General features: G+C 40.3%; 1 protein-coding gene across 7 annotated transcripts in view; it reads left to right on the top strand.

The window, feature by feature from the left end:
* VTI1A (vesicle transport through interaction with t-SNAREs 1A) overlaps positions 1-15,754 on the top strand; it is a 362,693-nt gene that overhangs the window by 296,322 nt on the left and 50,617 nt on the right. Inside the window, exon 9 of one of the 7 annotated variants that reach the window (XM_043519146.1) lies at positions 1,740-2,761. The exons of the other annotated variants lie outside the window; for them this stretch is intronic. Within the exon in view, the coding sequence (XP_043375081.1) occupies positions 1,740-1,767 (28 nt within the window). The 3' untranslated portion in view covers positions 1,768-2,761. Of the gene's footprint in view, positions 1-1,739; positions 2,762-15,754 lie in introns of those variants that run through there. 7 annotated transcript variants of the gene reach the window in all.

The following is a 15,754-nucleotide window of genomic DNA, read 5'->3' as shown; positions in this document are numbered from 1 at the left end:
TGGATATGATGGACAAACCATCCCTTCGTGGACTAGCTCGACATAAGAAGATTATGTTGTACTATCATTTGTTAATAACAATGTTGTTTTCTGTCATATAATTAGAAAATACATCTTGCTTTGCCTCTAAGCACTGTAGCCTTATTACATTTGCACATTTTTTTATAATATTTCAAGTGTAGTGACCAGATAACATTAATGAATATATTAGATAGGCAGGCACTTTTAAAGGAAAATAATAAACATACTTGTATTTTAAAAAGTTAATTCAGTCTGGAGCCAAACAGGTAATTTTCCCTTCAGCATTTTTTCACTCAGCTAAGACAGGTTGGACTAGGAGTGCAGTCACCCTGTCTACAGAGCTTGGCTTGGCTTGCATACCAGGGGCGAATTTTCTTCAGAGACAGACAGCAAGATGATCTGATTGGCTTCGTTCCAGAGCATGCTCACAAAGGCTCCTTTGATGAAGGGCTTCTTGGTAAGCACTGTACCAAAAGCTGCCTGCCACCCTCCTTTCAAAGATACCCATTTACAGTAATTCTGGATTTAAAAAAAAGAAAAGTGAAATTGGGGTTTACCAACAAGAATAATTAGGCTGGTCAGCTTAAAGAGGCGGGGGAAAGGGGCAAGTTACTAAGTAAACGGCTGGATGTTAGAGTTGCTGGTTGGCAACAATAAGGAATGTGTAATTAGGCTCATTAAAGCATCATCATTTTACTTATCAATCATTTCCCAAACAGGGTGGGGTGAAGCAGCATATATTAAAATATGGTTGCTTTTACTGATAAGGAGCAAGAACTACCTGTTTGATTTTCTGAACAGCACAAAAGTGTATCCAGCTGGTGACAGCATACTTGATTAGTTGACTTATCTCCCTCTTGTACTAGAGCTAGTGATAAATAGGATTTCATTATTCCTTCCACATAATCAGTTGGTGTAACATGCACAAGCAGTATCAGTCTACAGTTTCCAATTTTGCTATCTTCTTTGCTTTGTCTCAGTTAATATCCAGATGTGGTCTCCGTTATTTGTCATTTCTAGTGTTGTTCATTTGTTCCTTTGGTTAGCTTCCAGATCAGTATTTACCGATGCTTCCACACCCTAGGGATAAAGTGAACTAGCATATCAGAGCCATCATTTTGTCAATCTGTGTACGGCCTGCGTTTCTCAGCCATCATGTTGTGATTTGGGGGGAACTACTACACACGCTCACCTACACTAATCAGAAACTGTGGTTTCCATAGGAAACAATGACAACCTGAAATAATATTAATGAGGCTGATTGATTTGAGCTGCCTCTAATCCCCATAGTACTGGAGCCCCTACCCATGTGGTATTGCTCTAAGTTGCTTGGGGACGGGTTGGGGTTAGGGTATTGCAAGGTATTTGGGAGTCACCTGAGCATCCTCTCCAAGCAGGGCCTTTGGACAAATTTCAAAGCTCTCGACCTCTGTCGGAAGGCAAGAGCAACTGCAACACCACTATCTTGCCTTCAGCTGCTTCCACTGGTTCAGGGGTGCAGTATGGACACCCTGTGCATGTGAGAAATGAATCAAGTCCCTTTTTGCCTAGTAACATGGAAGGCAGGACATGTCACCACTATCTAAGGTTACTGCATGTGGTGTACAAGAACAATACTTCGCATTTAGATAGTACCTTGCATCCCAGGTTCTCAAAGCATTGTAGTTATAAATTAAGCCTCACTGTGTCACTTTGAGTGTGTTATCCTCATTTTACAGATGGAGAAACAGGGGCACAGAGGTGTAAAGTGACTGGCTCACAGCCACATTGGAAATTTGTGGCAGATGTAGAATTTTTCCGATTTCCTGATTTTTCACAAGATCAGCTTTCCCTAATGTGGCCTCCCCTCTATGGCTTCCTGGGTTCTTTATGGTATTGTATTGTTTAAGTTGGATCTCACTGTTTTTAGCTTCAGAGGGTTTTTTTGTGGAATGATCTGTCCTAGAAGTCTATTTTTCCCTTACAATTGTAGTCCATTGCTAATGTTTTCTTCTATATCGCAATTCCATATATAGTTTTGTGTGGATGCTTGTTTTTTAAGTGGTTCATTCTCTCATATGTATATGATTGACTTTTCTGTATTTCATTAATAGTACATTATCTGTTTTTAAAAATCACTGAAATTTTGAATTCAAAGAAAGAAGGGAAGGGAGGAAAAAAAGATAAGCTGGAGGAAATACTGAAGAGGAGTAGCAGCAATAACACCACTAGTACAAGCATGTACATTATATTGCTGTACGGGAATGGAAGCCAGCTGAAACTTTAATTCTTGGTTTGATCAAGGTTGTGTAAAAACTGACCCCAGAGGACTTCTAATAGAGAAACCAGTTTTATATATTACATATGAGCTGTAGTTGAAGCCAAATGTTCATTCCTCTAAAATTGTGTAGATGGATTACTTTCTTTCCAGCATTGAAGTATCATGTTTGTAGCTGCTAATAAACTTAATAAAATCCATTTCTTACTTCCCCACTGTACTGACTTCAGCAGCATCAGAGAGCCAACTTAGCCATGGTGTCCTGAAAATCCATTTTTCAAAAAACAGACAAATGATGAGTATGAATAAGAACCTGTAAAAAGAAACTATATATGATAATCAGTCACTTGTGTTGCTCTGATCAAAAGTGTAACACCCTCCATTTCTCCATCACACCACAGCAAATGAAAGCATGTGCAGATTGGTTTAAAACAAAAATAGTTGCTCCCAATTAAAAATAACTTCTGCCCCAACAAGCTCCCTGGCTTAGCACAAATGGTTTTCCCTAACTGCAGAGGGGCGATAGATGAGACGCATATTCCAATTCTGGCACCAGCCCACCTAGCCTCCGAGTATGTTAATCGGAAGATCTGTTTCTCTATGGTTCTCCAGGTGCTTGTGGATCACCGTGGGCATTTCATTGACATTAACTCAGGCTGGCCCGCAAAGGTGCATGACGCACACATCTTTCATAACACTGGCCTGTTCAGGAAGCTGCAAGCCGGGACTTTTTCCCCAGACCAGAAGATCACCGTAAGAGAAGTTAAAATGCCCATGGTGACCCCGCTTACCCTTTGATGCCATGACTCATGAAATCCTACACAGGGAGCCTTGACATCAGCAAGGAGCAGTTCAACAATAGGCTGAGCCAGTGCAGAATGACTGGGTAGTGTGCTTTTGGTCGTTTCAAGGGTCGCTGGTGCTCTCTGTATGGGGAGCTGGACCTGGCCAATAACAGCATCCACGCGGTTATATCCACGTGCTGTACCCTCCATAAAATTTGTGAAGGGAAGGGCTAAAGGGAAGGGTTCACTCAGACATGGAACTCGGAGGTTCAACACGTGAAGGCTGAATTTGAACAGCCAGAGAGCAGGGCTATTAGAGGGGCCCAGTGCGGGGCTGCAAGGATTAGGGATGCCTTGAGGGAGCACTTTGAGGCTAAAAGCCAACAGTAATGTCTGGTGTGGTGCCCTGCACAGGAGTGAAGTGCAGAAGGAATCTGTGTTTGCTACGTATGATCCTTGCAGTGCCTGTTGCTTTCCTGGGCTAAGGTTTCTTTTACATTATGCAATAATAAAGAATGTTTTCAAAGCCAAAAAATCAATTTATTGAAAAGAAACACAACACGATTGCTTGGGAAACACAAAAGGCAAGGGAGTGGGGTGGGGTGGGGAATGGTACAATCACAGATTTTTGTATGTCCTGTCTGGAGTGCTGTGCAATGTGTGCTGCGCTTAGGATGGCTATATTGCATGGTGATGGGGGTTTAGTGCAGTGGGTAAGGGTTGTAGTTTTCAGGGCTGGGTGACAAAGCTACAGGTGTTGGAGGCAGCGGGTGGTGGTAAGAACCCGGATGTTGGAGGAAGTGGTTTGAAGGTGACATGGTGGCACAAGGGAAAGAGTTTTGGGACAAGGGCTGCAGGGTGGGCAGGCACGGATGTGCTCCACCTGCATGAGCGCCTGGATCGAGTCTGCTTGGCTCTCAATGATGCTTATCAGCCACTCTGTGCTTTGGTACCGGCGATCCACATTCTGCTGGTGGATCCTCCTTTCACTCTCCCACCACTCCTGCACTTTTTTATTTTCATTAGTTGAATGCTGCATGACTTCATGCAGCATGTCCTCTTTGCTTCTACGTGGCCTCTTTCTGATTCTTTGCAGCCTCTCTGCCGTTGATAACATGGACGGCTGAGATCTCAAGGTTGCATCTGTAAAGGCAAAATGAAACACTTAACAGAGGCAGCATTGTTCACACCAGACAGAGCAATGATTCCCCCATACTCAAGGGCAAGCACAGTGTACACAATAGCATAATTTGCCTGTCCCAAAGTGAGCGCACATAACCCAAAATGGTGAGTAAGCCCAGGGTCAAGTGTGACTGACTGATTGTTTCACAGCTGTACTGTCCTTTGGGTTTTTACATTTCCTCAACTGATCAAAATAAAATGGAGGGCTTTGTCAATCTACAGTGTGGAAGATGACTGGGTATCAGTATTCCTGCCAGTGCAGAATTTTATTTGCTGAAGAAAATGCTCTGACATCATTCCTTTTTAAGGGTTAATTCTCTCTCCAAGTTTCTAATTCAATCTTTTTTGCCTGGATAAATATGAATTGTTTCCATTTCAGAATAATAGTAAATTATTTCAGAGAAGGACAGTCATGGTCATTTTTTGGTTTCAGAGTAGCAGCCGTGTTAGTCTGTATTCGCAAAAAGAAAAGGAGTACCGGTGGCACCTTAGAGACTAACAAATTTATTAGAGCATAAGCTTTCGTGAGCTACAGCTCACTTCATCGGATGCTTTGCACATCATTTTCATTTATTTTGTGTAGCTCCTCTTTGGCATGGAGAAAATCAGGATGCCATCAATGTGTGTTATATTTAGTCTGTGTGTGAGAGAGAGAGAAAATGGAAACTGCTCTTCATCATTCAGGAACAATAAAATCAAATATCATATCAGAATCTAATGCAAACCTTTTAAATTGGCTTCTGGTTCTGTGTGTGTGTGTGTGTGTGTGTGTGTGTCTTGCTCTCTGAAGAATCTGTTGGCCTGAAGTTATGTAACTCTCTAATGAGGTACTGTAGTTGTGGGGATCTTTGCTATCCTGCAAAATGAAAGACTAGAAAATTACAACACAGAACTCATGTTTGCTAAAGTGATCAACCTTAAGTGGTGTGCCAAGTTATCTTGTAGTATAATCAGCATAGCCTACTTGAATAGAGCTATCTTTAAAATAGAAGATCTGCTAGTAAGATTTGTTTTCATTTAGGCCTTACTCTCAGCTATAGGATTATACTGAGGTCTATATATCTTCAGGCTTTTGTACAAACAAGCAGCTTAAACAAAACTACCATTATTATACTGACTTGGGGGGAGAGAAAAGCCTTGTTTGGTTTCTTAAGATCATGTGTGAGACAAATAAAGCCTTCCTTTAAACGCAAGTTTTGTCTTATTCAGTATAATAGCATAGTTTTTTTAAAAAAAAATACAAAGCCCAACATTATTCTTCATGCCAATTCAATTTGGCACCTTTGGGTTTAAACCCAGATGTAATCTTGCAGGCAAGTAAAATGAGTTCTGTTCCATGCAGCTAAGCTGCAAGACAGTTGATATTACTATATTTATCACCATCGGGGTTGATATAATCAATTTTCTTCTTGGTATAAGAGCTGACCTTACACTTCCTTTTCCTACCTTCTATTAAGTGGCTTCATTAAACTCTTTTCAGTGTGCTGATTTATTGCAGTCATGGACAACTTTGTGCTCTGTGTTGCACCCCTGAACTTAAATAGCTGTTCTTTTATAATAGTTTTACTGACCACATCAAGTTTTTTTTTACTATTTAAAAGTTTCCTGTAAATAACATAGGATGTGAAAATTCTGAGCTCAGATTCATAGATTCATAGATTCATAGATACTAAGGTCAGAAGGGACCATTCTGATCATCTAGTCCGACCTCCTGCACAGCGCAGGCCACAGAATCTCACCCACCCACTCCTATGAAAAACCTCACCCATGTCTGAGCTATTGAAGTCCTTAAATCATGGTTCAAAGACTTCAAGGAGCAGAGAAGCCTCCCTCAAGTCAACCATGCCCCATGCTACAGAGGAAGGCGAAAAACCTCCAGGGCCTCTCCAATCTGCCCTGGAGGAAAATTCCTTCCCGACCCCAAATATGGCAATCAGCTAAACCCTGAGCATATGGGCAAGATTCACCAGCCAGATACCCAGGAAAGAATTTTCTATAGTAACTCAGATCCCATCCATCTAATATCCCATCTCAGGGGATTTGGCCTATTTACCCTGAATATTTAAAGATCAATTACTTACCAAAATCCCATTATCCCATCATACCATCTCCTCCATAAACTTATCGAGTAGAATCTTAAAGCCAGATAGATCTTTTGCCCCCACTGCTTCCCTTGGAAGGCTATTCCAAAACTTCACTCCTCTGATGGTTAAAAACCTTTGTCTGATTTCAAGTCTAAACTTCCTGGTGGCCAGTTTATACCCATTTGTTCTTGTGTCCACATTGGTGCTGAGCTGAAATAATTCCTCTCCCTCTCCTGTATTTATCCCTCTGATATATTTATAGAGAGCAATCATATCTCCCCTCAACCTTCTTTTAGTTAGGCTAAACAAGCCAAGCTCCTTTAGTCTCCTTTCATAAGACAAGTTTTCCATTCCTCGGATCATCCTAGTAGCCCTTCTCTGTACCTGCTCCAGTTTGAATTCATCCTTTTTAAACATGGGAGACCAGAACTGCACACAGTATTCTAGGTGAGGTCTCACCAGTGCCTTGTATAACGGTACTAAAACCTCCTTATCCCTACTGGAAATGCCTCTCCTGATGCATCCCAAAACCGCATTAGCTTTTTTCACAGCCATATCACATTGGCAGCTCATAGTCATCCTATGATCAACCAATACTCCAAGGTCCTTCTCCTCTTCCGTTACTTCGAATTGATGCGTCCCCAATTTATAACTAAAATTCTTGTTATTAATCCCTAAATGCATAACCTTACACTTCTCACTATTAAATTTCATCCTATTACTATTACTCCAGTTTACAAGGTCATCCAGATCCTCCTGTATAATATCCCGATCCTTCTCCGAATTGGCAATACCTCCCAGCTTTGTATCATCTGCAAACTTTATTAGCACACTCCCACTTTTTGTGCCAAGGTCAGTAATAAAAAGATTAAATAAGATTGGTCCCAAAACCGATCCCTGAGGAACTCCACTGGTAACCTCCCTCCAACCTGACAGTTCGCCTTTCAGTAGGACCCGTTGCAGTCTCCCCTTTAACCAATTCCTTATCCACCTTTTGATGTTCATATTGATCCCCATCTTCTCCAATTTAACTAATAATTCCCCATGTGGCACAGTATCAAATGCCTTACTGAAATCTAGTTGGCAACCTGAATTCTAATGAGGGGTGGCCAATCACTTATGGTATGGATGCCAGGAGTTTTATTTCATATGGCTCCACACATGTTCTCGTGAGTTCACAGGAGATAATGCAACCAATCATATTGCATGTGGAGTTCCAGATTCAGCTGTGAGGTTTAAATTGTTGTGTGACTGAATAAGGTGTGAGAAGTGGGATTGGATGGTGCAGCTGAATGGAATTAGCCTGGGAATTTATTTTTTTTTTTAAATGAAACTCAGATAGTAAAGTTGAAACAGGAAAAAGATTAGGGAACTTGCTTAGCATTGGCACAGAAACAATGAAGTTTAGCTATTCTTAAACTGAATTTGAATTAGCTTCGATCTCCTGCCATCCTGGGTCAAATCTTAAAAGGGGCCCCTGAAATGCTTGCTTGGAGAATTTGGGTGCACAGCTATTTGTATGTGCACATTGATAGTTGGATGCACTGATTTTTACATGCACATGCAGATTGATACACAGGAACACTCTAGAGGCCCTTTAGAAATACATTTTATTAGTACCACATGTAAAGACATTTTACATGTCTGCTAACACATTAGAGTATTAAAACTTCCACAGACTGACCTTAGTTAATTAAAACTGACTGATTAAAAATATCTAATTTATTTTCGCTGTCTTTGCTATTTGTTTGACATTTGTCTATGTTTGGGCAATGACAATGGACAAGTGGACAAGTCCGTTTCACCTATGTTTTTAGTAAAATTCACTCTCAGGTTCTTAAGTACCAACACAGTGCTACAATATTTGGATTGCAAATCTTGCTGGAGCATGTTTGTTCAACTAGAAATATTTTATTTTATTTTAAATTTCACCCAAACACATTTTTTTCCAGTTTTTTTTATATTGTTTTCACTTTTATTCTTAATTTTAGGTCAAATTTGATCATGTCCCTTAAAATGGATTCCAGATTTATTTAAATTATTGTAGCTGTCTTGTGTCAGAACATTTGCAGAATACTTACAGTACAGAAGAGAAAATTCATTAGATCAATCTGTCTGTTAAGGAAATTAATCAATTTGCAAGTAACATCTAGCTTAATTCTGTCATTTAAAGTAGGCTTTGAGTTTCCTTTCCCATATTACATGGAGACTCAAAGGTAAAGTAATTTCCATTGGAAGAGGCTGATTCACTTGCCCCCGTGCTGTGCAGTAGAGGTCATTTAGACACAGCGCTTAGAAAGCAGCTGCGTTTCTTGTGCCAGAGTCTCATTTTCCACATATGTAATAGATCAAAACATTTAGATTGAGTTGATCCACTTTATCATGACGAAAGAATTTTGGAGCAACACAAGTAAATAACAGCCTTAGTTGGAGAGAGGATGAGTTTTCACAGATTCTGAGAAGTTATTGGTAGGGACCACCCCAATTAATACAGGACAAAAAACATAGAACTGTTTTCTTTGTTTTTGTTTTTTTCAACTCCAATTAGCTGCAGAACATTTGATAGAATGAATGAATCATTTAGGGCTCAGTTCCATAGAATGTTACCATTTACCTTCAGCAGTAGTCTGGTTTACAAGAATGTTTCTCTTTTGTTACACCTTCCCAGACACTGTGGACAGAACAACATTCCCTGCTTGTAATTTGGCCTGTGTATTCCAGAGCCAGGGTTGTTCAGCATTATCACCTTAAGAGCTAGATAAGATTAAGCTAGATAGCAGACATTCTAGATTAGAAAACCAGTCAGAGGAGGTATGCAAGTTTTAAAGCCTTTACCCAAATTGTATTTAAGTAGGATGGTATTTTAAGAAGCTTAAATTAAAATTTATTATTTCAGCTCCTCCAGGTTTTCCTTTATACAATTTTCAGACAAGAGTTTGCTTTTTTTAAATCTGTTCTGAAGCATTCCTCCATCATATGGCTGTCTGTAATAAACTGGGATTGCTTGGCCAACTTTGTAGAAGGCGAAAGCCAGAGAAATAAAATGATGATGCTCTGGCAAACATAAACCCGTTGGTACATGGGTTGTTGGCTACCGCTGCCTACCCCCTGTGGTGGCCACCATTTTTTCAGTGTTCCAAAACGCTATTTCCAGGAAAAATAATAATTCAGAGTAGTAAGTAATATACTGATTAGTTGACAGAGTGATGTAATTTATTGAAAATTCTACCTTCCAGTGGCAGCCTTTCTGGGAATTACTGTACTTACTCATTATAAGCCAAAAAATTGTGGTATTTAAGGAAAGAAGATTCATGTTGTTGTTTGATTATTAATACCTAATTATTAATTATTGTTATGATGCCCAAAAATGAGGCAGACATTTTACAGCACAGTGTGGAGACGTGCGTCAAGGAATTTTTACATGTGATGCAATGAGCAGTGGTAATAGCAGACAATAGGGAACGAGAGGATGAGGAAGGAAGCAAACGGCACCAAGATCCTGCAGTTTCTCAGTCTAGACTTGATGATGCATTCATTTTTTAAAATAATTATCCATGTCTTATTTCTCATGAGAGTTATGGAAGAAGTGAGTCTGACCTAAGATTTGAATTAAGTAGTTTATTGCTTGGTGGGTGAGAATTGGGAAGGAATAAGGTGCCAGAGTAGAAGCTACTGAGATATTTATGGGAAAAGCCAGGCACTGAGGCATCATTGTCATAGCAAAGAGGGTGACATGTGACACAATAAGGGATGAGGTCAGAAATGTAGGCAAGTTTGGGATTTTGCAGGGCTATGAAGGCAAGGATGATGAAGTTTAAACTTGATGCAATAGGGGAAACAGGAGATATCCTCAAGACATCATTACAGAAAAGGACATTAGAAATTCTTCAGTGCATATTTGGTAAGACCCCTCCTTTCGTTTGTCATCTGGATTTTGTCGGGGACTCTATCAAGTGCTATGCAGAACTGTAATGCTATGCAATAAATAGTCTTTTGCACTCCTGGAGGCATCTTTCGTGTGAGAATCTCCGGGTATGTTAATTAAATTTTGACAGCACCCTTTGAAGTAGGTAGTTGAGAGATACATATAAGGATCCCTTCTGATCTACAGCAGATCTTTAAAAAGAGCACAGGAACACTATGCACGACTTTAGGACAGATGTTAAGGAGGATACAATGTTGAGTGGAAATTGCAGTGGGAACTTGGGTAGGCAGGATGTAATTACCTGTGCTGGAATTTGATTATAATGTCCTTACTCTTATCAGGAGATCTTTAAATGGCTCACAATTAGTCAAGTGCTCAGTTTTACATCTCATCAGAAAAACAGCATTTCCAGTATTTCCCTAACAACATGATGGAACATTGGTGCAGTACTGACTCAGAGGGAAAGGTGCCAGCAATAGATTCAACACCACCGCTTTCTGTAGCTCCTAGGTGTTCTTTGCCAGTCTTCCTTCGACATCATGCTTAGCTTGCAAAGTCTGCTGGTATCACAGCACATGGCATTCATGGCTGTGAGACGCTTCCAGTCTTTATTTCTACTGCCAGGTAATGAATTTCAGTATCCAGAGGTGAAGAGACTTGAACTACATTCCCCTGAAGTAATTTTCACAAGTGCTATCATGGTTCAAGTTAATAAATGAGACTTAAACCAATATATTTTAAAAAGGGATTTTACAGCTAGTACAAGAGTAGTTTTGTATGTTAAGCTCTTGCTTCCTGTAATGACCAAAATTTTCATTGAGCAGAGGTAGGTGATAAGATGAACTTTCCAGCTATAATTACTGTTTAAAAAAAAAAAACAAAAAAAACACCTGAATCCTCGGAATCGCAAAATATTCTGATTTTTGCATTCTTTTTTTTTTAAAAAAATCCCATCTTAAAGCATGTAGAATTTACATTTCCAGAATCAGAAGAGCGACTGCTTTTAAATGTAAAAGCAGTCTATATTGATGCATCATTTAGTCTCAAAAGGCAAAAACGCCAACATCTGAAAATTCAAAGTTATGGTTCCCACATCCATAGGACTTTGAGTATTGTGCATATGTGTGTGGCAACCATCCATGTCAAAAGATGATGGTGTGAGCACCAAAGCAGTTCAGTTGCTGTGTGTGTCGTACTGCAGCATCATAAGTGGCTAAAAAGTCCTATTCTTAAGTGACAATCCTTGCCTCAAGTAATGCAGGCATAAGGTGCAGGCATAAGCCCTTGAGACCTGCTGAGCTTTTCTCTCTCAGCCACCTCTCTTCAGCCTCTTTGACTCCCTGATATAGCACAGCCCTCCTGTGTTACTATCTGCATGTTCCTGGCTTGCAGTTTCAATGTTGAAAGTTAAGTTCCTCTTGCAATCGTCCTTGAACTTAAGCCTAGGTCACCCAGTGTCCTTATGTATGTGTAGTAAAGTGCATTAATGGCATTATTGTATATGTTCTTAACTTTGTCTCAACCTTCACTGTATCTGCAATGTGGTTAACATAGTACAATGACTGCATATTCAGAAGCACAATGGAAGAGAGAGGACACAGGAAGGATTGTAGGTATAATGCAGGACCCAAAAATCATGGCTTTATTTCACAGGGCTTGTGCAAATAACTTCTGCCCTGTTGGCACCAGGCAGTGGAATATGATCATCTTAGAGGGGTGGACAAACTTTTTGGCCTGAGAGCCACATCGGGGAATAGAAATTGTATGGTGGGCCATGAATGCTCACAAAAGTGGGGTTAGGGTACAGGAGGGGGTGAGGGCTGTAGTTGGGCATGTGGGCTCTGCGGTAGGGCTAGGGATGAGGAGTTTGGAGTGTAGGAGGGTGCTCTGGGCTGGACCCAAGAGGTCTGAAGAGCGGAAGAGGGATCAGGGCTGGGGCAGGGAGAGGCTCAGGGGTGCAGGCTCCAAGCGGTGCTTACCTCAACGTCTCCTGGAAGCAGTGGCACGTCCCTTCTCCAGCTCCTATGCGGAGGCGTGGCCAGGCATCTCTGCATGCTACCCTATCCACAAGCACTGCCCCTGCAGCTCCCATTGGAGCACCAGAGGGGGCCATTGGCACACGTAGAAGCCGGAGCTGGGCCATGCCACAGCTTCCAGGAGCCACGTGGTGCGGCCCCCGACCCAGTGCCTCGGCTGGAGTGCTGGAACGGGGCAAGCTCCAGATCCCGCTCCCCAGCGGGAGCTCGGGGGCCAACTTAAAATGGCTCATGGGCCACCCCTGCCTTAGATGATGCACGGCCAATGACTTGAGCTATCGCCTTCCAGTTATGCTATTTTAAATTAATTCTCAGTCCCAGAGTTTCTAAATTAATTTGTGATTTTGCTGGGTCTCAGATGGAGACATCTTTAAAAGGTCTAATTTTCAGAGGGTGAGTGCTGAGCTATTTCTGGGTTAGCAACCAAAATCGCCTTACTTTTGAAAACTTGGCTCATGTTCTAAATCAACTTAGGTGAGTATACGTTCCTCACTAAGCGACTGTGTATATATGAATGATGAAGTTATAAATCAAAGCCATTTTCTGAGATATTAAAATGCAAAACAGCATTTGAAATATTTCTAATCCAACTATCGGGAAAACCCTTTATTTCAGTGCTCAGCTAACATGAAAATAGTGAGATAAACTGAACTCGGTATTCCTTTTTAAAAAAAAAAAAGGGGAAAGGACTTTGAGGCTGTAAAAATAATAATATCAAATAAATGTTAAGGCAAAAGAGTATATTTCCAGAATATTATAAGTACCTGGTCTAAAAACTCAAAATGCTTTCTCAGCCACAACTATGGTATCAAGGGTTTACAAAAGTTTTTATATTGAATTGTTAAGGAATTAGGTTGAAAATGTGTGTGCATGTTTTCACAAAGGAAAGAAATGAGGTTTTGTCTCAAAGCTTTGAATGTGTACCTGCACCAGTGTCCTGTGTTTGTAATTAGTGTTCCTGAAATTGTCATTGATGGGCGATCATCTGAAAAAAATTAAGCTCAGGACGGGAGAAGAGGTGCTACAGAAATCTTAGAGACAATGAGGAAAGAAGGCAGCAACAGAAGTAGAAAACAATGGTGGGAGTTCTTAATGCAATGGTAGTATTTAAAAGAAGGAGTAAAGGACTATCATAATATCTGAATTCAAAATGTTTCACAGACATTAACCAATTCTTTATTGTTTTAAGCCTAATTCAGTAAATTACCAAATCAGTGTTGTTTTCTTTGGATGTGGGTTCCAATTCCTTCCCATCATGTTTGCTTGAACCAAGAGGCCTGTCTGGTAGGGTTGCCAATTTTGGTTAGATGTATTCCTGGAAGTTTCATCACGTGACATAATCTTTAAAGATAAATCTTTAATCCTGGATACTCCAGGAGAATCCTGGAGAGTTGGGACCCTACTGGTTATGCCTGCCTTAGAACAGTGTGGTAGAGATTATTTCCTCCATCCCCTGGGGCATAATGATCCCAGCTTTTTGGAAGTTGTGAGGCACAGGTTTTTGCGGCAGATTTAACACACATCTCCCATACTAACAGCACAGCTCTGCCCTTTGGCCCAAGTTTTCCCTCCCCAAAATGTAAAAGCTGCAGCCAACTAGACAAAGCATTTGTCTTTACCAAAAGGTTAGATACACTCACAATCATACCCCTTAACTGCACTGTAAGTGTCAAGTGCCTGAACAGCTGGCTAGCTGACCTTAGTTTGTTGCTTCCTGTAAATGCTGTGACCCTCATTAGGAAAACTGACTGCTTCTAGAAAGTACCACTGGGGCAACAAATAAGTTCTAAGAGCCTATTGATCGGTTGCATTTGTTTTCAACGTGCAAAAAGAAGATTCTTCTGTTCCTTGACTGGCACCAAGCTCTTGCTATAGTAGGTTCAGAGTGTCTCAGGACAGTATGATCTGGGGCAGCTCAGAGCTGAGTCTGCAGAATATTTGCTTATTACAGAAGGAACTGAAAGAACCTGTAATTCACTAGTGACCGACCTCTTACTACTTGAACAACCAACTGATTTCCCCCACCCCCGCTTGTTTTTGCTTTAATCACTGCATTACAAGCAGGATTCAATTCCCCACCACAGAGGAAGGATCTGGTAACACAAACACATAATAATCAACATTTACTGAGATAAAATGCACCATAAACACAAAATGCCCAACATTTTGAGGGTTGGGTTGCTTTTTAAATCAAACTTGGAATAATGAAATGGCGCCTTGGTAATATGAATGTAAATTTTTGCACATTGAGTAATTGGAAAAATATATATATTCCCAATCTCAGGCAAAAGGCTGTTTTTGATTTTAATCAGACCTCTGATATTTTTTTTAATGAAAGCATAAAGGTGATTTTTCTGTTGCTCTACCTCTGACTCCTGAAATCATGATAAACATGCATTATGATCTTCTTAAAAGAATAAGAACATTCCTTGTTAATTAATTTATACAGCTGTCAGTACAGCTTTCTCTGTTATTCATACTCTAAGTGTTTGACTGCCATAGATTTTCTTGCAGTTCCTGGCAAAGCTCCAGTGAAAGCCTGGGATTTATTAGGCTGACTTGGTGCAAAGTCTATTGATTGTGGCCTCAAGGGTAATAGCTAAATAGAGCTGGAGCAACAAGTCAATAACACCATTGTTGCTACAGACTCCATTCACTTGAGGAGTTGGATTGTTTTATAGTGGCAAAGAGTAATCATGAGCAGATCAGCATGTTCTACAGGCTCTGCACCATGTTAGTGGTGTGGACTGTTTTAAAGCTTTCAGCGAGATCACTGGAGAATCAGGGTGGGGTACAGGGATTAAGAACCCTGTAAACTCCTTCATTATGGCTAAAAGGTTTCAGCTTTAGTTTTAACAGCTAACAACTAAAGAGAGTTCTGTGTCTGTATTGGTGTTACCTAATGTTAAAATCCCCTGCCGACAATCCAGAATGGCATGATGGAATTGTGTGTTTAATTTTGGATTGGAATCTGTATGCTGTCTGAGTGTGTATATGTATGTAGGCACACTAGCATTAATATAATCTAAATGAGATTCTAGATAATGCATATCTCTCTTCTATGAAGGAATATTTCCTGGTTCGGGCTAGAGAGGGGAATTCTATTTATTTAACTCAAAATGAGGAAATACTTCTGTGTATTGCTTCTCTAATCCTCCCATATATTTATTTACTTTTAGAATTCCTTTTCTTTTGCATAATTATATACAAACCTAGTAGAGGAGGTATGTTTATTTCCAGAGAGTTTTATCAATTATTTGATAACCTTTGACAACGAGCATTGTATTAAAGAGCATACCAGTTTGTCTTTGAAAAGTCTGAAAAGTCAAAAACTGTGAAGATACCACATCAGGTCAGCTGTCCTGATAGACTCTTATCTAAATCCAACAGTGGCCAATACCAAATGCTTCTGAAGAAGGTGGATGAGTTTCTTCCTTACCCCCCACTTAATGGCTGGCTTTTGT

The sequence above is a fragment of the Dermochelys coriacea genome, chromosome 7 (genome assembly GCF_009764565.3).
Source record: "Dermochelys coriacea isolate rDerCor1 chromosome 7, rDerCor1.pri.v4, whole genome shotgun sequence".
NCBI lineage: Eukaryota > Metazoa > Chordata > Testudines > Dermochelyidae > Dermochelys > Dermochelys coriacea.
Note: the sequence above shows the minus strand (reverse complement) of the source record. Positions and strands in the feature narration are given on the sequence as shown.